Source organism: Colletotrichum jinshuiense, chromosome 5 (assembly GCF_051148585.1).
Source record: "Colletotrichum jinshuiense chromosome 5, complete sequence".
Lineage (NCBI taxonomy): Eukaryota > Fungi > Ascomycota > Sordariomycetes > Glomerellales > Glomerellaceae > Colletotrichum > Colletotrichum jinshuiense.
In genome coordinates, this window is record NC_139312.1 from 3,688,576 (window position 1) to 3,710,894 (window position 22,319).

Consider the following 22,319-nt stretch of genomic DNA (forward strand, 5'->3'; position numbering starts at 1 on the left):
CCCCACAACAATAGGCCCAGTGGCAAGATGATTACATAGACGGAAACGCCCCATAATCGGTGCTCTGGCTCACGAAGACCATTGTTCCGGCGTGCCAACCTCATACTGAATGAATCGGAGAACGGACCCGACACATACCCGCCAATGAGAGCACCGAGTAGAGGAGCGAGGTAGGTGACGCCAACCATCGAAGCTTTGTAGGAATACGGTTGTGATGAAAGAATCGATGATGCAGTAGCGTTGTAAACTGAATACCTAGTAGATTTGTTAGTGTCCGGTGTCAAATGTCTTCTAAAACAATGAACCAGGTGTTTTCAAGTGAAAGGATTCAAGACGTACCAGGCATTTGTAAACCCGTATTGGAAGCCAGCCCAAGTAATGCATGGAAACTGGAAGAATACGAGTATAGGTCGGTAGGCGATGCGCAGGCATTGTTCCAAGGTAAGACCACTGCGAGTATATAGCGCCAGCTTTTGGCCATAAGATTTGACTGGATATGATTCTGCCGAGAATATGTCTTCTTCACCCCTGGTTGCTTCGGTCGGCGTTGCTTTCTTTTCGTCTAAAGATTCCTGCTCCAGAATGGAGGCATGGGTGGTGGGTGATATTTCTGCACCATCATTGCCAGGAGGGTTTGTCTCTTCAGCTGTTGGTGACCTCGTGTCTTTTTCAAAACTCTGTCTCTCGAACATTGACTCTTCTTGGAAGAAAAAAGCCAATATCAGGTTCAAGGCGAAGAAGAGCGCGCAAATATGTTGAACCCACTGCCAGCCAAGTGCATCATTGATGAATCCAGATACAAAGGGTGCAAAGAAATTGCTCCCCTGCAGAACCATTGAGTAGATGCCGACGTACGCTCCGCGCTCATGTGCGAAGTAAGTATCAGGAATACTGATCTCAGGGAGTACCTCACAGGGCCCAACGAAGAACCCGTACAGAATGCGGCCAGCAGTCCACGCAGAAAACGAGTTGGCCCAAGCAGTCCACTCTGATATAATCAGACAGCCGACTAGGCTGGCGAGAAATACTGGTCTGCGGCCAAAGGTGAGTGCTAAAGGCTGCCAGAAACAGTTTCCCCACCCTGCCAGCAGGAAAATCAGACCGGTCCCGAGATTGAGTTGTGTCAAGGTGATGTTGGTGTCTCGAGAAATGTCGGTCAAAACGGAGTATGTGGCGGTACCGCCATAGCCACACGTAAAAACATACAAATAGACCAAAGTTATATGAATCTGCTTGCGACGTTTTGACCAGTTTAGTGGGTCATCCGGATGCTTCGATGGCTGAGGCACTCGGATGACTTCGTCGTTACCGGCACCGTCGCTATTGTTGTAGAGAATGTGAACGGTTCCCGGCGGGAGCTCCCGCGAGCCGTCGTTGACGCCAGTTTCCATAGTATTGAAAATGTGAATTTATTTGCTTTGATGATGATTGATGAGACGTAGAGGTTGGCCAGTTTTCAAACAACACCTCCGCGGTTACCAGTCCTCTCTATAAAATCGCAAGTTGCACGCTCTCAATGTCACGTCGTTATCTTTTGAACTCATCGCTTTGTCACTCAGTGCACTATCTATCTTATCTCAACAGTAAGAGATTAGAAAACCTGATAATTTGTTGCAGTATCATATCCGTCTCTAGGACTGCATTCTTTCGTGGTGCTATCTCATGTCTGGATGGGATTCAGTCTCAATCGTAGGCTTGAGTCGTTTGATAGCCTTCCCAAATAAGCAAGTAACCTAATTGACCCCGCTGTTTTCCAGCTGCCGACGCTATAAGGCTAGGCGAATAGGTATTAGCAAGCCTCTTGGCACTCTAGCAGAGGCCCATTAATTTATGGAGCGATCCCATTCATGACGCATGATTGGTTGAAACTCTATCATCGGGAGAAATTCGTCAAAAAGGTGTCATGCCGTCTCCCTACTGGTGTTTATTTAGTTTGAAACGAACTGTATCCATCCCCCGTCACGTGGGCGGCGGTGTCTGGGCGGGCCCCCATTCTGCTCTTTAGCAGAGGTATCAGCTATTGTTAGGGATCGCTACTCTTCCATAATCAATTCAGCTCCCCCTTTTCAGTTCTGCAAGCCTCATATTGTGTGCATGTACTGTCACCTTGGCTTTCTGCAGGATTTCCGATATCTGCCTTGGTTTTGGTTGCCTTCCTATTCAGGAAATCTGCGGAAGCGGTTGGTTCGCCTGAATGTCCCCATCTCCGAAAAAGCAAGGGCGTGGGAAGCCTCGTGGGATTCGCCATGATCGGGATTGCAGGACCTGCAAAGTCCGCCATGTCAAATGCGACTTGAACCGGCCGAGCTGTGGGCCGTGTCTTCGCCATAATGTACCCTGCGGAGGCTACACCCAACGCATCGTCTGGAGGGCATCTCATTCCACGGCCGCACCTCCTCCTATCGTTCCCGACCGGGGCGCTCGGGGCGCTGGTCCCGGTCAGGACGACGACATGCTTTACACAGAACCTTCTGGGCCAAACGATTTATTGGAAGATCCGCACATTGGTATCGATGATTCGAATTGGACCACTCACTACTTCAAGTACCTGGATCACTTCCGTCGGAAGATCCATCAATCCAGTCACGTTCGAGTACCTACGACGCTCAATGATCCACTGTCGAGCATCTGGGACTTTGCCTGGAAGCGAATGACCCAGACCATCTCAGTCGATGATGTGCCGGATATAAATTATGCCATGTGTCATACTGCCGCCGTCAATGCTCTCATGCAATCAGTCGAGAACGAGGGGATTAAGGCCATCTTTGGTATTGTTACATTTGCTTTCATCGACGTCTACAAGGGTCCATTTGCAGCATGGTCGCGACACCTGAGAGGAGCAAGGGCAGTTCTTGACTTGCACAGCCCAACAACTGAAGAGCTTTCAGAGCTTTGCTCAATGGTCAATGGGCTTCAGGAGGTTATATCTCTCCTTTGCTGGTACGATACTACCGGAGTAGTGGTTAGACGAGACCGAGCATTGATCTTCGAGGACTGGCACCGCGATTTAATGGATGATAGCCTCTTCGATCTTGTCGGATGTCCGAGAGACACGTTCATGGTGTTAACAGCAATCGCAAAGGAAGGCTTCCAGGGCGTATCTCACGATTCCGGTCTATACCTGGCTGCAACAGAGCAGCTTCTACGGGTATCGCGCGGCATCCATGATCACGCAGACCTTCTCCGGGATGCTTGGAGATACTCCACAGTGTTGATCATCTATGAAGCGGAGTCAATCGTCAAAAAGGATACCTTTAGAACGATCATGCGGGAACTGACAGACAAAATCTGCGATATTATACTTTCAATCCCAGCAAAATCGGCAAAGTATCGTCATTTACCCTTTGCTGCTTTCATGGCTGGACGTCATTCCCAGTCTTTAAATCACTGTCAAGTGGTTCAAGCTTATTGGAGGACTTGCAATTCTCTAGAGGACCCGATCTACCCTGACGGAGAACGTATATCACAGCCAATACAATCAGTAAAATGAGCTTCCAAGTCGAGTTCGATGTCTCGATAAGTTTTATAGGTATTGAATATGTGCCCCCATTTCAGAAGGTACATGCGAGCTGATCGCCTTTATGCTTCAAGCGTCAACATGAGCGACTACCTCAATCTCGACGCGCATGTCGTCAAACCCCAACCTCGCGACACCAATGGCCGTCCAGATGGGCTGGTGGTCAGGCATATACTTTCTGAAGTTCCGAACCACAGCGTTCAACGCCTCGTCGTTCATGGGCAAGTGGTATGAGTTGACGCGGTACACTTGGCTCCATCCCTTCCCACCAGCGTTCTTGAGAGTGAGCTCCACGTTGGCGAAAGCTTGATCTATCTGAGCGTTGATCTCTGTAGGAATCTTGCTCGTTTCGGGAACCCATCCGCCTATGGCAGTTAGCCCGTAGTCTAAAGGGGAGACTTTTCAATGGCAAACCTTGTCCAGAACACTCGATACGATCACCTACGCGTACGGCCTGGCTGTAATGCAAATCCTCTTTGGACTTTTCCCCATAGCCGGGGTAGGCGAAGTATTGAAGGTGTGACATTGCTTAGTTAAAGGTTGAAGCTGTGCAGTTGGAAAGCTATATGAAGTAGGTAAAGGAGACGTCCGGATTGATTCATGTCAACCTTCCTATATTTAGAGGAGAATTAAATTTTATTTGGCGGTATAAATAGTAAAAAACAGAGCATCACTCTATGTATAGTGTCTTAGTTAATTCGTGTATATTTATAAGCAGTGCCACGGCGACTTGACCAATTCAAACTGTGACGCCCTAAGACGTGCAATATTGTAGGCATTTAGTTCTTAAACTAACCTATTCTAGAAGGTTAACAAAACTGTTGCTAGCATCTAAGTGTGGCCACCCCATCCCTACACACCCCACACCCCACACACCACCCCTACACATGTCAATTCATACGGGTAATATCTTGTTGTTACGAAGTAAGGGCATAAAGTGCATGCTCCATGTTACGACCCGTTATAAACATAACCTAATCATGGCATGTCTTACAGGCACCTAGCGGCAAGTAGGCCTTTATACGCAGCACGAACGGTCAGGCACCAAAGAGCCTCCACAGAACGGAAGAACTATAGGAAGGTCACGTAAAGATAATATAAGGTAAATAGTAGGATCTCCTTGTTTAATATTGGACGCATGACATATATGCTACATTGTACGCTACATTTTAAAAGGTAACTGTCTGAAACATACCTCTCTTGTTTCTGCTCCTCACCAACGCATCCTGGCTTAACTCCCCGAGCCTAAATATCATCCTTATGTCCGCCGCATCGATAGCACAGCTCGCATGGCGGGATTTGTTCGTTTAAACTAAGAGCCATCTGATAATGGTCACAGGTGCAAGATACGGCCATTTTCATGGATATCTACCGGCGCGAGGGTGTCCGCGGCATGAACAAGGGCGTCAACGCAGTCGCCATTCGCCAAATGACCAACTGGGGAACGCGCTTCGGGTTCAGCCGCCTTGCGGGGCAGGGTATCCGCAAGGTTAGTGGCAACGAGGGCGGCGAGAAGCTGGGCGCTTTGGAGAAGATTACCGCCTCGGCTTTGGGTGGTGGTCTCTCGGTCTGGAACCAGCTGAAGGAGGTCATCAGCGTCGAGAAGCAGAACAAGACGCAAAACCCCAACCGTCCCAAGAAGATGACAGTGGTAACCACCTTCAAGTACATCTACCAGACCAACGGCTTCAAGGGTCTATACCGCGGTGTTACCCCGCGCATTGGTCTCAGTATGTGGCAAACAGTCTGCATGGTTGCCATGGGCGACATTTGAGTTTCGCTCACGGTAAACGGAAGATCCCAGGTTGCTAACGTGTGATGCGAGAGGGCTAAGACGTATATTGAAAAGCTGACCGGCGAGACGATCACGGCAAAGGATTAAGTGAAGGCATTTGGGATACAAGGGGGGAAGATAAAGTTCATCATGCTCTCTAGTCTGATTTGCATTGTGCTCTCTTTTAAAATAGACTTGGGTAACGGGTCCTCTGTTTTTCATTTCTTAACGAGTAAGAAACATTCATGTTAGATGATCCAACCCGGCGATGGACCGTGAACAAAAATAGAGTGCTGTTTGGCAAGCTTACGCGTTTAACATGAGACTTTTGGTTGGCAAGCTGGAGGTGGAATGACCAGGCCCCGCTGCTCTCACAAGAGTATAATGCCAGAAGCCATAGTGACAGCAATCATAAAAAACATGGATAGTCAATTAATTTATTATACGAATAAATGCTGTTGGCTAGTCATAACCTCCTCCTAACGCCATCTCATGTCGAGTCACTCGACAGGTTGCCAGAACATTGCCCCTAGGAGTAGACGTGGTTTGTTATTGACTGAAAGCATGATGTCCTTTGCGTCCCTACATCATACCTAGGGCACGCACAAAGACAATAGTATCCATGGATGGAAAGCATCGATAGTGCTACCATCCCGTTCGATGCATACAACTGATGTAAACGGTACTTCATTGAGCGCAACCACAACAAGGGCATTTCTGCATCTTTTGAGACCCCTGTCCGCTTTTCCCCCGTGCCATCGACGCTTTCTGAGAAAGAGTCATGAACAGCTTAGACTAGACGTTTTTTGTGGGATCTCTAGTTGCCAAAGCCTCAACATTGTCTATCGCCTCTACTACGACGCCATACTTAACCGCAACGACGCAGCCACCAAGTTCTGCACTTGCGAAACGGAACGGCGGAAAAGAGGCCAACAGCCTGGTCCACCCTTGAAAAAAGTGAGACCAGCACTTGAATCTTACACTACAACACTAGAGGTGGTTGGTTTATAGCACACAAGGTGTGTCACCACGCCACCTCAAAGCGCCGACTCAAGCCCTTCTTATACAACAATACAGCCTCGTTCTATCACATACGACCATACCCACTGGAGAACTCGGGATCCCGTCCGCTCTCCCATAGATAAGCCAGTGAGGGCCGGATTAGTAGTTGGGTCGGTGACGACCAGCGAATACCTGGTGTTGTATGTATTTTTTGCTTTTGTCTATGCTTCTTGGTTGCAATCACTTTCTTGGTTGTTATCTAATTGCTTGAATTAATTCAGTGAGACAATAATGCCTGTGAGATGTCAATAGTGCTCCTAAAGAGTGGAGTCATTGGGCTTTTTGGTATTCAGCAGCACGATGAAATAACTAAATCACCTTTTTATATCTCAACTTGGACACTTATTGTTTCCGTCATCCTAGTTAGCAACAAAAATCCTGATAAATAGTGTCTCTGACAAGGTACCTGCCGGCGACTGGGGCCGCAGTAGTAGTGACGGACTCAATCTGAAGAGAGGCCGTCAAGTCAGGTAAGCAGAATGCAGATTAAATATTTGTGCAGCAGCTAAGAAGTAACTATTGAGAGAAGCACAGGCATGGACTTTCTTGGTGGTCATGGCACCACGACTACCTAATCTTCGTCACCCCAACAGTATATGTCTGACAAGACCCAAACATTACCTTTGCATCATGCATCAACCGCCCCGCCTCGCACCCTCGGCGCATGCTGTTCATCAAGCGACCTCTTCCTCTTAACACCACAGCTTGGGGTTTCTTGGAAAGAATGTTGTCCTTGTGACAACCTGCGTGCGGTGGATTCGCCTACATCCATAACCTCACCCTTCAAGCCACCAACTATTCGCAGACCCTCCTTCCATTGAGAAACCGCAGATTCCAACCCCAGAACTTCAGGCCCATCCCCCCTCGTCGCCGATCGGGCGGATTGCAGGACAGGCACCGGCTGAGAATCGGAATCGGGACGGTCTTTGGCCGGGATAAGCTCTGTAGCAGAGTGGTTGCGATGCCTGCAAAGCCAAGTCAGCCATTTCGCATGCGACAATCGTAGACTAAGAATCCTACAATTTTTCCAGGGCCGCATTCGCACCCTGCACGGCCCTTCCCGCGGCCTTGTTTCTCCCACATTGGCAAAAGTCTTTCCCCATCCTGGGCAGCGGAATCACCTCGGGCAGCCTGAAGCATATATCCTTGGGGCCCCAAAAAACGTGAGCCCGGCGCATGCTGGGGCTATATCGGGCATGGAGCCACCACGTCTTTCCGGCCGCGTATGTATCCATCTCTATTGCCTGGAGGAGAACGCCTTCCTCGCGGGGGTCTTCATTGAAGACGCGACCCCAAAGGCTTGGTGGATTCTTAGTTGAGGACGCTATGAACACGTCTATGCGGAGGTGGGCCGAGTCGCTCAGGCATTCGTCTATCTGAATGTTGGTGACGAAGAGGTCGCTAGGAATGCCCGGGATACCGTCGAGCGCTTCCGGGAGGTCTTCTCTCGGCAGACACATGGGGCAGAGCGTAATTGAGGAGAGGTGTTTGTCGATGCGAGAAAAAAAAATACTTCCTCCTGAGACTCTCTCCAATACTTATTTCTCGCAGTTGGAAAGTAACACGAATGGGAGGTGAGACCAGTTTGTCTCTCTTGACATTTAATGCTCCTCCTGGCGTTGCTCGTGCTTTCGCTCTCGCCTGGCTGAGGACGTTTGGAGCTGTCCAACCAGGGCCGAAACGCAGGCCGCTCTGATTTGCGAAGCGTTAGCGGCTCGTTATGTGACCAGTAGAAGATGGTGAACTCTGAATTTTCCCGAGGACTCTAGACTTATTGCACCAGATTGCAAGCAAGCAGCAAACATTGAGCAAACATGTAGCCAGTCAGGGGCGGGCGTCGCATGGGTACGGCCAAACACCCAAATATACGTGCCAAGCAACGGCCAAGGTGACCCACACCCAAAAAACCCCGGCTTGTTTCATTGACCGAGAATGTGGCCCCTCACCGGTCTCCACTTCCCCGAGGGCCGCGAGGCGGTATGCGGCCACCCGCTTCACCGGTGCGGAACCTCACATTAGTCCCACCCCAGAATCGACAAGTTGCCGCCAGCCACGCTCCCCGGTCGCGACCTTGTGACACCCGGCGTCAGGCGATCATTGATACCGAGGATTTCTTTTTATCTTTTGTTTTTTTCAAAGAATAAGCTGCCCCCCCTCTCAAATCATTGGCCAACATATTATATTTAAAGAATCAAGGTGCAGTCACATGACGCAAGTACTTCCCGATGGCTTCGGAATAATCTGCAAATCTCAACGACTTTCCATGGTAAACTGGTAAGGAGTATTTGTGTAAAAAAGTCACAGATGGGCCTGAACCGTCCAACTTATGGGTTTGTGGGATTTGGAAGCGGCAGCAAAATACGACTTTCCTGTCCATTCACCCCCCAAACTTGGCTCAAATGAGCCACCAGATAACATTTATTCGCGTGGCCGCCTTGGACTGGCCGTTTCAATTGATGCTGCGCCAGACACCGGCAGCAGGACCCCCCCCCTGGCGACCCCGAAGCTGCCCCCATTGGACGGCCGGGAATAACAACCGCTGCACGAGCGACGAAGCGGAGACGGTCCCCCCGACATACCCCGCAGCTCTTGTAAGCGTCAACGACTCTCTCGTTGGGAAAAGATAATACAGCCCAACCAAAGCGGGCAAGGAATCGCAACGGCCCGCTGCTCTCGCCAATGCCCTTCTCGCAGCCCCTCTCGTGAACACGATATCGCTATTGGAGGGTGGATCGACACCATGCAGGTCCCTGCGGAATCTTTTCGAGACCGGACTAGTGTGGGGATTTCGAACACGGCCCCGTTCAAGGCGCCATTCGGGCCGTGTCGGCGCCCTTCGTCAGCAGTACCAAGTACTCACTCTAAGTCGCTGTTGTTAAAGTCACGTCCGTCCTTCTCCATAGAATTATACATGACCGACGTGGTATTGGGCAACAAACCTTTTGTCCTCTGGCCAAACGATTGGTACATGCACGGTCATGAATGGTGCAGTGGTTGCAAAAGTCGAGTACAAATTGTTTCAGTATCGGCGTTGCCATCTCTACGTCCAACCAGCCCAGTAATGGCCGGGATGGGATGCAAGAGTGGCACTGAGTGTGTGAGTTTGTCTTGGTTGGTTTTCCTGTGAGACAATGCGGAGCTAGGGGGTCTCGGGAGGGAAGGGCGGCGGCGCTGAACTGCACCGGCAAGGCACTCTTCTACTGAACACACTTGAATACTAAGTAAAGAGCACTGCAACTCATGCATGGCGCCGGATGTCTGCCTCCGATCCTGGCCAAGCCGCGCGAGCGCAAAAAAGCCAAGTGGCACTGTTCCTTCGAGAATGGTGAGCGATGAGGACGGATTGAAGGGCAGATTAGCTTTTGCCCTGTGCGTCAGTTTCCATTCCGAATCTGTGTGGAGTCAACTTTATTTCAACTGCACTTTTGTTCTATGCTCACCTCAGGGAGGGAACCGCGGGTTCAGCGAGACGGGGAATAGGCGATGTAGACTGCGGATGAAGCAAGTGATTTAGAGAAATAGGAAAATGAGCAACATGCTTAAGTCATTATTTTTGACAGCCACGACAAGTATCGGCAATTAAAGACGAAAGAGAAAGATTCTTGCTAGAGCAGATGGGGTGACAAACCGTGCTTATGTAATACTGCTGCTCAACGAATGGTCCAACCATTGATCAATCGAGGAGACTCTTAAGGGATGAACGGCAATACATGACATGCCGTGGCATGGCCGTGGACACAGTACAGTAAGTCTGCGAGAGGGTTGACCACGCTGCGGGCTCATATGATAGTTGTCTTGGTGGCATTTGTTTCGGCTTTTTGGGTGAAGACGACGGCGGCGACAATGATGATAGTGATTATGATGATGTCAACTACGTTGATGGTGTTTTTCTTTGTGGCACTTGTCTCGGTTTTTTGTATGAAGATAAAGATCATGATAATAGCTACGGCAATAGAGACAATAGAGACGAGGACGATGATGATGATGTATCTATCTATATGTCACGGTTCAACTCGATTGGGTCATAACCGTCATGGAGGCGCTGTTATATTTGTTTCCGTGGCCAAGGCAGAGCTGAGAACGTCCAGACGATCGAGTTAGTTAAATATCTTCTCTTTATCGCCGGGGCCAGCACTATGCTTGGGCTTGGACTACGAGGCAGGGTTTTGCTTTCACCTAAAAAATGCAAAAAAAGGAGGGGGGGGGGGGGGGGGAGAAAAGTCAAGAAGAAGCCTCCAAGCAGGATGCGATTAGGTACGTACCTGGACACTCTCAAAATGCAGCCCGGTCTTGCAGCTGCTGGCCGACGCGGGGCTCCGGACATGACCAGCGCTCGCAGTCGGAAGCGGAACTCACCAGCGACACAGTGTACCCGCAATGCTCAATTCCCAGGAATCAGACTCTCTATCATGTGAAGGTTACTTTCCCGGGGAAATCTCGGCGGGATACAAAATCACGCCCATCTCGGACTACACTAATCATTTAGCTCGGCGTAGTGTTTTGACTTCAAAGAGTGGCTGAAGTCGCGAGCGCACTGAGCGCTGGGTACGACCGTGTCCGACCACCGTCAGTGTTGGCCCAGGCGTTTGTGCATGTCAAGCAAGACACACCACCATCCATTGTCGCCTTCTTCTCTCCGTGGCATTCCCGTTTTCATGATGGCTAGTGACGCCGAAATGCATGGCCTTGAAGCACCAGTTGAAGTAAGCTATTGTCGAATTGGAAAAGCTGCGTCGAAGGAAAATGTCTGGTTGCATCTCGTTTGACAATTGAAATCCTTTTACCGCCCTCGTTCCGCCTCTTGTCCTCACTCTCAATCACTTGTTTAATCTCGCAACATCTGTGGTATTGACATTGTGATGATGAAGCAACGCGACCGTAACGCGTTTTAATTGCTGTCACTCCTCCCACATCCTCTCGAACCATGTCGCAGGAGAATAGGAGCATGGCGTGCTCGAGATTGCTAAGAGCAATCACGCTGCCACACCTGTATCCGAGTTGTTACCCAGCGCTATCGAGTCTCGACTCGGCGTTGTCGAGGGCCGGCCCGAGGCTACCGAGTTCTTGTCCAACGTTGTCGAGTGACTAATCGTCGCTGTCAAAAACAAGCCCAGCGACGCCATTTGCAAAAGCCAGGATGACAACCAAATGGAGGCCGAGGACGATATCCAAGAGTACGACATCGATTGTATCAAAAGCCATTGCCTGGACAAAAACGGCATCATCGTCATGCGCGTTTTCTGGGGGGGATGTCTGAATGACGAGACCGCGTCGTTGACAGAGAGATGCCTTGGGCAAACGGCATTGGATACCGTAAAGGGCTACTGTGCCAAGCTTCCCGCCGGTCGCGCCTCTGCACTCAGACGCGACGTTACGGACTGTAAGACCCTCTGGGACGTGTTTTCCATCATTGGTGACGTCCACAGAAATGGCAGGACTGTGTGCCTCAAAAAACAATGGCAAGGTTACCATACCGACGAGGCCACCTTGGAACTCGAATACCGCATCAGACGCACGGCTCCGGACATGGTTAAGCAATACTGGGAGTCTGTCGGCGTCCGACCGTTATTTGTGAATGATGGCGCGTGCATTAGAGAGAGGCTGATCTAGGCCATTCGGACGGATTTCGTGGCGATGATTTCCCAATATTCGTCATCGTGGAAGATGCCATGTTGGTTGTGGAGGACTATGCAGTTGGGCGTTGTCGAGTCCACTTCTATATACTCAAATTATGTATAATATCGTCCCGTGGTTCCATCGGAACATTTTAAGTTGCGCAATAGCCCTCTCCCTTATCCTATGGATGTGCTGGTGCTCAGGGGAAGGTTGTGCGAGTAACCGGGTTGTCCCATAACTGAGGACGTGAGTAGCGGGGGTAGAGGTGTGGCTGGCGGGGCCGGTCCGCCCAATAAAACCAGCCTGGGCGCCGAAAGGGGCAACTCAGTTCATGACTCGCGATTAGACCCGCGGGGTCGCGGGGTTTTTCGGAGCCCGCTGTCACGACGCACGTTTCTAGCTTAGAGAAATTTATGATTTTTATCACCACCTTAAAGACCGTATTGGTATCTGTAACCGGATTATTCAATTGCGCGTTTCGTACAACAAATATATGTTGAGATATGTACTAGTAAGAAAGACGGTGTCTATAAGTATAGGAATATTCCTCTCCTTTTATGTGCCTATCCCGTCTTTGTTGGTTGACTCTGATCCTTTGCTTATGCTGTGTCCCTCTAACGCAGGATTGTATGTACGAAAATGCCAGCGGCCCTGATTTCTTGGCTGTGAAACACTGTTCGGCAATATCAACCCCTAAATACATCCCGCGAGTCCTGCATCACCCCCACAACAAGTTTTCATACGGTAACTGTTGGGAAGCACTCCGGCCAGGTCGTTGGCGTAGCACTTTCCACGTTAATCGATAATTCCAAGTGACCATTATATAGAAAAACTTACATAAATGAGTCTGTCACTGAGTCTGAGAGCGGTGTAGCCCAAGTTTGTACAGCACTGCTTTGTTGTGGCTTCGTTGTGGCATCTGCAGTTGTATGCAGCATCGGCGCTAAGATATATTGTAAGATAAGTTTATCCAAGTCAGCCTGTCAAAACGTACCCAATGCTGAGGGCAGCGAAGATAGTGAAGATGCTTGGGAAATGCATTATCAGTGTTGTGTAGATGTACTTGGAATAAATTTGTCAGATAAATCACGTATTTATGTAGTTCCGTAATGATAGAGACAAGGATGAATGAGGTAAGAGGTGATGAATTGGGATAGATACTAACTGTTTTGTTGGGGAAAAGATAAGGGGAGAGATCAAGTTCTTTCCAATGGGATCTTCATACAATACTTATACTCTTCTAACAAGTGTACATTTAAGCTAAGTAAAGCAATTACGTAGAGAGCAATGTAACATTGTTCAGACCATCTTATCCTGTCGAGTGCGACAAGACGCTATTATCGCCAAGACTAAAAATTTCCATTTTACTGCCCGTATTTACTCTAAAACCTGTATTTCTAGAGTTGTTAATTAGGTTTAAACATGTAGTCAATGGTTTTGATTAGTATACCCCGCCCTTGGCAAAATTGGCGTCTTGTCGCATATAAGAGGATATTACACTAGAACTTGAAGACTGAGCAGACTGGGCGGTGTAAACTTGAGGGTACAACGTCAATAACTCTTTCAATAAGTACACAGGTTGATTATAGTATATATTGTGTAACTGTTGGATTACCTAGCTAGAATACGGACAGGCCATCAGCAGCAGCCGGCAGTGGAACCCGGGGAATCAAACTCCAGGCTGCCAACGGCAATGTCTTCACTGCTGCTGCTGCTGCTGCTGCCAATCATTCTACTCTCTTCCATTATACCAAACATGTTACAGTCTTTGAAGTTACTACGTCGATTTCCTACTCGTATAGATGTCCCGTAATAATAATAGTGACTTTAGCGATTATTTTCTTCCCGCCAAACCTTAAATATATTAGTAATAACGGTACGGATAATGATAATGGTATCAACACCGATGCCGATGACGAAACCGATAACGAGCAGCCACGACGACAATATGCCCGGGTACCCGGGTCTCGTGTAGTGCCCGGATATATCATCCTGGGATAGCCTGTGCAAATACCTAGCAGGGCGGGCCGTTATCACCAAAAATGACCAGGTCGAGGTGGAGCATTATATGGACCCACTAGAATAGTAGTGGTCGTTGCGCTGCAGTAGCCACTATATCCGCAACGAACGCCTCTACATCCCTTTGACGACCACAACCACGCCGTTTAGCGTCTCCGCGCAAACAGGGAGTTCAGCGGACAATATCAACTAGATGCTCAAGACCAGCTGCTCGTATGATACCATGAATTCGTGACGCACGGGCCAGAAAGTTTCGCGCCAAAAGGTGTGTTGTGGTCATGAAAGGGATATGAAAATACACCAGCTTCTAGAAGGTAGTCCTAAGAATAAGGCTCCAGTAAAATTGAGGTCGCCGGGACGGCAAGGTTTAGGCCAAGGCGCTAAGGTCTAGCGACTTGTTGCCCCGCCTCTCTTCGGCATGGGCCTGCACCGATCGTACGAGGGAGTCTCATGAGTTGGTAAAGAACATTAACGGCCAGACAAAGCGCTCATTGTCGAAATTTTCACCAGCGGCTGCTGCTCGCTGTCTTGGTAATCCTCGAGAACGATGCAAGTGTTGGTGCGTGCGGCCGAAACCAAAGCCGTTGACACTGACGCGCAAAGGCGAGCCATGCTTCATCTCGGGCCACGGGCGGCGCGCACAGTCGGTGGGGATCTCTAGACGTCCGTAGAAGGGAATAAAGGCAGCCGGTTCAGCTCGGAGATTAGCATGTTGGGTGGGTTTTCCGGTCCTGGACGGCAAGCAGTGCCTTTAGCACGCCCGTCACCACCTTTCGCAGGAATGTCAGTCGGTCAACTGAGGGAGGGGGAGGGGGAGAGGGGCCTAGTGAGTCGTATCAGAATTGAAAGCCACAGGAGTAACCGCACCACAGCAGCCACAGAACGGACCGAGGATGTCGAGCCAAAAAACCACCAAGTTTGCACCGGAGCAGACATGGTCGGCGCTGACACACTCAATAGAGTCGGCGCCCAGGTCTGCTGAGTACGTCCGTCTTGTATCTTGCGTGCGTTCGGTGCAGCGGCACCCATCTTGGCAAATCACTGACGTCGGGTGACGCACTCTTACTTGCCGGCATTTTCCCTCGTTTTATCTAATCATCATCTGTGATCTGGGGTTGTCTGCTCCTCGGCTTTGCGGCTGCTTCCATACAACTAGCCACGACAACCCAGCAGACGGGAAATTGGGATTTTTTCCCTTTTACAGTAACTGACGTACGACCTAAACGGCGTGCCGGGGAAGACTCTGCAGTCGAGCAAGATTCGTGCGAGAAGTGAAAGATGGTCCCAGGCTGATGATATCAACAGCGTCAACTCGGGTGCGGTGATGGGATGCCCGAAGGCTGCAAGCAGGTACAAGTGCGATATTCTACCAACTCAGCACCCAGAAGTAGGCCGCAGAAAGAGGGTTGACAACAAGTTGATTCCTCTGGTGACAGGGGTTCTGGGGCGAAGGCGTATTAATTACGCTTGTGCCACAGACCCAGCCACGAAGTGGTCTATGAAGTGGCTGTAAGTGGCCAGTGCCACAATACAAGCCGAATTCTCACGACAAATCGCGGACTTTCTCGGCATTGCATTCTTAGCACCGAGTATTATTGTTCCTGATTAAGCTGTACCGCTCTTTTCTTTTGATCAAATCTCACCAACATGCCTTAAGCAGAGAATTTTGACCTTCATCTTCTGCTTGCCTCTCATTTACGCCGATGAGGGAGAAGAAGAACAGGTAAGCGGCCGTTGGCTGATAGACATCCCTCCAGGTTTTTGACAACCGTGTCTCCTTCCAATCAAATTATGCTACTCTACACTGCGCCTATATCGAGCAGTTGTGGGATGTTTGCTATTACTAAGACGGTAGCAGTTCAATGGCCCAAGAGTTGGGCTATTTTCCGAAAACCGAAACAAGTTCTGTACAAACCAAGTTTCCACCCTGATTGCCAGACCGGAGCAGTGAACCCATCAGTAAATTCGACTTGGGCGCTGAAAGCTGTCAATAAACGGCGGAGATCGCACCGCATGAAGAGCGCTGTGCGACAATAAACAGAGCATTGTTCTCTTCTAACGGTAGTCGACTATTCTACCTAGCTGGCGGAAATAGAGCTGAAATTAGACAGGTCACGTTGAGTTGAGGTCTTCACTTGATGCAGGTGACAATATGGGCTTGTAAATATCGCGTGGTCAGCTGAGCAAATATCTCACTACCTGTGCATAGTAGACATGAGCTATTTAAGCCCAGCTACTAGACTTGCTGTCCCCGGGCTAAGGGCTTCACTCACTGATACCAAAGGCACAGGCCACTCCTCTCAGCTACAACAGCACTGTCGGATTATCAGATCTTGGTGTGTTGCATGCTTGAGCGCCACTGAGTTCGTCGCAAGCTCTCGAGTCCAGCTTTGCCAGTATGTCTAGTAACTGGGCAAATTGGGACTTTGCTTGCTCCTTCATGGTCTTATTCTCAACATTGTGAACCATTTCAAGGACAATACTGCCCACGCGACGGACTCGTTCCACCTATGTGTCAAATCCACGCTTAGTACTCGACTTCAAAAACTTTCCGCTAGTGAAAGCTGTGACGTACCGCGGCCTCCCCTTGAACCTTGAAGCAAACAAAAGGTACTTGCTGCAGCTCCAGCAGGAAGTCTTGAATGATCTCGAGCTTTCTCATCGCCCATGAAAGAGGCTGATCGTTGAGTCCTATAACAGATGGCATTCTGTGGTCGATACACTTTTGAAGAATAACAAGCTTCAAACAATGGAAGACGGTGACGATGTTACTTCTCTGAGTCCAGAAGCAAACCTTTTGATACGCCTCGACTCCCGGATCGTCGGCGACGACGCCGACCTGAGAGTCAAGATGCCGTAAACACGACGGGAGAGTATTCAGCAACCCCGAAAAGTCTATATATGCGTCGATTAAACGTGCCATTTCAAAATCGGTTTGGTCTGCGACAAGCATGCCACGTTTCTGCCGACGTGCATACGACTTGATATCGATGATCAGGTCTGCCGCGGATGACCAGACACGTCGCTTCATATGGAAGCCAACTGCGAGTCGACTCTCTAAATTTCCCTGGTTGACCTTCTTGCCCGCGTCTAGAAGGTACTCCTCCTGTTGGCCGCGATCTTGCAAAGTCAGCTCCCCGTCGAAAAGGAGCTCATTTAGAATAGAAGGGCGGTTTTCGAAGGCTGCCGATGCCTTTTCGGACATGTAAATCAACCAGAAGTTAGCACGTAATAACTGAGATTCGAGAACCGAGTGCCGAGCGACAGCTTTGTCGTCGTATAGTCGAAGTCTCTGCGCAAGAAGCCCTGCTTCTCCCTGAACATGATAGGCCGCGCCGGGCTTACCAGTCGTATTCTGCAACGCGCCCGAGTGCCACACCCGAATAGTCAGCGAGGTCGAGTCTGGGTGTTCCAGATCGTATTCTTCATATGTTCTTAACACCGCTTTCGACGATTGGAGAAACGGTCCGGCGAGTAGCCTTCGGTCAGGGACAAGTGACTCGGGCATGATGGAGATGACGAACGCGCAGAGGGCAGTAATAACTGTAAAAGCCTTCGTATCGGCTAGCTGATGATTCATATCGGACAAGGGGGAGATAGCCGTGAAGACCGGGTGGTTTCCGGGCAAGAATAGCGAGACAGCGGCGCGCAGGGTATGTTCATGAGCGATTGGCGTGTTTGGAAATATGTACTGGGCGAATTGGTCGATGCAGGTATGAATCACATCCACTATGGTCCCTGAGGGCACCACAGCGTTGACAATAGTCACCAGCTCTGTGTATATCTGGCCAACATCGTAGGTACGGCCTATGAGGGTTGGCGAGCTCCCGACTGAGACATTGTCATGTAAGCCGGCCTGGACGGACTGGTCGGGATATGGCCTCGGAGATTCAGGGCAGTCCAAGAAGGGGATGACTGAATGAGAATGGTGGCCATGCGCAATACTGCCACCGATCGTGCTGGCGCTGCCTGCACTGGGCGACTGGGCGAGTATCTCCGGTATACCAGAATCCGCGGGTGCCTTGCTAACTTTACGCCCGCGCTTCCTGGGAGAGATTCTGTATTCACAACTGAGCTGCGAGATTCGGCAGTTGGCACATGGACCACCAGCGTCGCATTTGACTTTGCGCCGCTTGCAGGCATCGCAAGCACGAGTGATCGGCATCATGCCTCAACCAAGTAAATCTGCTGTGCGGCCCTTAGTTGCCTAGAGGGATGTCGCTCCAAATACAAAACGCGCCACGGCAGAAACGTGGGGATGTGTCCCCAGTTTATAACTCCGTGGAGGTTTAATGTTGGACGCGGGGAACATGGAGCGGGGTAAGTATACCAGCAAAGATGTAGGATCGGCCGGCTCCACATCGCTTCGGCAGGATAATCTCCATCACGGACAGGGTCATCATGTGATGGTGTTCCTTCATCCTAGGAGCAGGCCAGATTACTGTCCAGAATGTGGTACGCCCCACCCCTTGGTTTGTCAAGTCGGACGATACGAAGCAGCCAAAACATCAGCCCTACAACCTTTGTGATTGCCTTGAGTCGGCGCAGGCCAAGGTGGTGTCCGGCGTAGTGGCCACGTGGTACTCACGTGGTACTTGATGAGGACAAGGTCATTGAAGTGACAGTTCAGCTTGAACGTGGCGTGGATGTATCGATTGCTATGGTCGGCCTTTTTTTTTGATCACGAGTACCAGCATACAGACGAAGTTGATCCTACGATTTTCAGGACGACAAGACGAACTTGTCCAAAGGGCCGTCGGAGCCAATCCAAAAACCGTAAAACCTCCCTACTTGATCTTTTACTCCCTTTATGCTTTGTTTCAAGCTTTAATGTGCCAGACAGGCCGTGGTAACTCCAGCATGCATGCCCTTCAGCATGCCCTGACTACCATCGGTCAGACATTTGTGCATGCGTGGTTTGGAGGACAAGAGTGTCGGGCATGTAATATTAGATGGGTTGTCAAACGTCCATGACTATTCACCATTAATTCTAACGAGACTATCGCAATACATGCTGCAGCTTTTCCTGCCAAAAAGATCAAGCTCGTAGGTGAAGTGAACAAGAGAAATTCAACACGAATAATTCACCTACAAAGTACAATCGAATTCTACTTTAACTGAGGCACTTACATGGCTGGGAATTTACATGCGACGAGATTCAAGTGAGGATGGATTATTATATTCTTGGACGTGTTGAACCAGGAATCGTTCTAGCAACCACAAATACCATAAATACGGGGAACTTGAAGGGCAAGATTAGTTAAGAAGCATCTCAATCTCTTGAAACTAGGAGCATCTTTGTATTGTGCACCTAAAGGACTCGAGAAACAATTATGTACCATCCCATCGCTGGGTAGAATCTCCTCTCCGAAGATGTTTCAAACGTGTTCCTTCTCCTCAACTTGTGCAGCCTTGGAGTTGACAACTCCGACGGCTGCTTTGTCGCCTTCAATGACAAGCGCCATTTCTTCCAACATAGGCCCTTGGGTCTCTGGGAAGAAAAAGTAGACAGTGGTTGTCTCGATTACCAACCATACCACATAGACAATGAAGAACTTCCAGGCTAGATTTTCCATACCGATGGGATTGACCATCTGGTTGAAAACTGAGGCGATACGTACAGACATTTGCATGACAGCAATGCCCTTGGACCGTTGAATGAATGGAAAGATTTCGCCGATATAGAGATATTGAAACGGCTGCATCAGGTTGTACGAGGCGTTGAAAAGAAATATCAGCGCGACGACGGCAACAGCAGCATGCTTGTTGCTGCCATCCCCCGCATACACACCAGCACAAGCAGTATAGGAGGCAAACATGATGGTCATGCAAACATATGCGGTCACTAACTGCCTGCGACGCAGCACCCAGCCAGCAAGCCAACTAGAAATCATGGCAGTGCAGAGATTCCAACAGTTGAGGCCCAAGTTAAGCTGGTTCTGTGTGGTCCGAGACGTTATGCCAACCAAGGCAAGAACTTTTGCCAGGTAGTAGCTGATTAGACCGTTCCCCGACCATTGAGTGAAGAAACCAACACAGATGGCGACGAAGATTCGGCGGCGGTTTGCCCTTGTTGCGACGAAGTCTTTCCATGGACTCTTGGATGCTTCTTTTTCCTTTCTTAGAGTCTCTCGGATTTGGAAGAACTCGGCAGCGACAAATGCGGATGTTTCGTCGCCTTCGGCGTGGTATTTGATCAGGATCTGAAGAGCTTCATCGTGACGGTCCTTGGAGACAAGCCAGCGAGGAGATTCTGGGACAAACCTTGCCAAAAGTAAGCACCCAACAGTAGACTAGGGGGACGAGAAGTAGCCATGTCGACTTACCATATGGCAGTGAGCGTAAGTATGGACGGAAGAATCTGAAACAGAGTGGGAAGTCGCCAACTCCAATGGTTCGTCCATTTATAGGTACCAAGTGTAACTCCCGCAGCGAGAATTGCGCCGGCATACCAAGTTCCTTGGAAAAGGCCAACAATTGTAGACCGCTCTTTAGGATATGCAAGCTCGACAACAAGTTGAGCAGCGCCAGCGAGGGAGAGGGGAGATCCGAGACCCATAACAATACGCGAGGCGATAAGCATTCCCACTGAACAAGGTCAGCATGCGATACCTATAAAAGCGAGAGATGAAGAGATTGCTCAGTTTGAACGTACTATTGATAGCACATGTTTGAATCACCACACCAACAGCGACAACAATAGAACCGAGAATAACGCAAATTTTGCGGCCAAAGCGGTCGTTGATATAAGGCATAAAGAGGACACCAATGGCGGTACCTATGGCAAGAGAAGATGTAGCCACGCCGAGGATAGCGCCGTGTGGGTTACCAAAGTGCTCGTTCCACAAGTCGACCGCTTGCAAGCCGTTCAAGACACTGCCGTCGTAACCCGTTGTCATTTCGACACCGAGTGCAGCGGGAACGAGTAACAAGTATAATTTGAGCAGGTTAGGCTTCTTATACCATGGGGTCGTATCTTCTGCTAGAAGACGCTTGACTTCAGACGCTGCGGCCACATCGCCTGCGGTATTATGGTTGGAAGACATAGCTACGTCGTTTCAGACCTGAAACGAGAGAAGGCGTTGAGATAAAGAGGCCCGAGAAGGCTTGAGAGCCAAGCAAAAAGTATCAAACGAGCTGTAATTCAAAAGAGGTGATGCCGAATCCGGGGAAGAAGAGAGCATGGCAATCATGTACATTTATGCTGGAGGGTGATCACCATTTTCCCCCACAACAGCTACCCCAGAATCACCCCGCACAAAGCAGTGTCCTTGCTTATAGGCTAGTCTAGATTGTCACTGTGAGACCATAATCATATGTCTTTAGTGAATTGGCCAACCAATTTGGTGCCGGATTCGCCGGTGCTAAATCCCGCTCCAATGAACATGGGGAAGAAGCAAGTTGAGGTTTCCTGACCATCTCGCCAGAATCTTTCCGTGTGGTTCGCTTTGGCTGCAAACCTCCGCGGAGAAAGGCCTGCTTCAGGGCGGAATAATCATCCTTGTAGGTATGGCGAAATTGAGGAAGATAGGAGTAGTCATCCGCGTTTAGAAAACTTCAGTGTCCAAAACCAATTAAACGCGGCGCTATACGGCAGTCATCCGCGTTTAAAAACACACGAATTGTCCAAAACCAATCAAACGTGGCGCTGTGCGGTTTTAGCTCCGGTCCAGTCGTGTTACCGCGTTATTTCCTGTGCATCTCGCTTGAACCGGAGCAGAACAAAGATGTACTAGTGAAACCGAGACCAGTTTGGGCCGGTTGGGGGTGCTTACGGTATGAATCCAATCGTCTCAATATTTTCCCAGTCACTCCCATCATTATCGCAAGGGATGTTTAATCTGTCCGTAAGAGATCATGTCCCATCGTCATATTTGGGTATATGGTGCACATGTGGGTTGTACGGTTACACTTCGAATTACTTATGAAGTTTCAACACGACAGATACGACAGATACGCTGTGCGTGAATCAGAGTAGGCGAACTATTAATTCTCACTCCACACAATACCCCGGATATCGCTAACGGCATGGCTAACCATAATTTTCTCGCCACTTTAATCCTTCCGATTTAATGCAAGTACGGGCGAATAGAAACACGATCGTTGTGTAGTCAGCGCGTGTTAGCTGATTGTAGAATCTAGAACAGTCTCAGCCGTAGGTGAGTAAAATGGCGGATTTTTCCATATTCTCCACGGAGATATATATCATTGGAGCCTGGGGTGGACTAACAGCATCTTATATCCCATCGGCTGCGGACTCACGCCATTTTCGGCAGCGTGCGGGGAATGCCTGTCAGTTAAACTGCCAAGACAGTTTTGCCCAATAGAAAG

At 49.5% G+C, this 22,319-nt stretch overlaps 4 protein-coding genes across 4 annotated transcripts; 1 reads left to right on the top strand and 3 right to left on the bottom strand.

Annotated features, from left to right (window-relative positions):
- Window positions 1-3,586: 3,586 nt before the first annotated feature.
- Window positions 3,587-4,043, bottom strand: EsH8_V_000887 (RidA family protein; the record flags this gene model as incomplete). Its single annotated transcript, XM_083273403.1, has 2 exons — window positions 3,587-3,903; window positions 3,959-4,043. 2 exons carry the CDS (start codon window positions 4,041-4,043, stop codon window positions 3,587-3,589), a joined length of 402 nt encoding a protein of 133 aa, XP_083126118.1.
- An 834-nt stretch (window positions 4,044-4,877) lies between these two features.
- Window positions 4,878-5,291, top strand: EsH8_V_000888 (uncharacterized protein; the record flags this gene model as incomplete). Its single annotated transcript, XM_083273404.1, has 1 exon — window positions 4,878-5,291. One exon carries the CDS (start codon window positions 4,878-4,880, stop codon window positions 5,289-5,291), a length of 414 nt encoding a protein of 137 aa, XP_083126119.1.
- Window positions 5,292-16,542: 11,251 nt separating this feature from the next.
- EsH8_V_000889 (fungal specific transcription factor domain-containing protein) lies at window positions 16,543-17,568 on the bottom strand (the record flags this gene model as incomplete). The annotated part of the gene is made up of 1 exon (XM_083273405.1): window positions 16,543-17,568. The coding sequence occupies one exon, from the start codon at window positions 17,566-17,568 to the stop codon at window positions 16,543-16,545; it is 1,026 nt and encodes a 341-aa protein (XP_083126120.1).
- A 1,798-nt stretch (window positions 17,569-19,366) lies between these two features.
- Window positions 19,367-20,887, bottom strand: EsH8_V_000890 (uncharacterized protein; the record flags this gene model as incomplete). The annotated part of the gene is made up of 3 exons (XM_083273406.1): window positions 19,367-20,252; window positions 20,315-20,576; window positions 20,644-20,887. The coding sequence occupies 3 exons, from the start codon at window positions 20,885-20,887 to the stop codon at window positions 19,367-19,369; spliced, it is 1,392 nt and encodes a 463-aa protein (XP_083126121.1).
- Window positions 20,888-22,319: the final 1,432 nt, after the last annotated feature.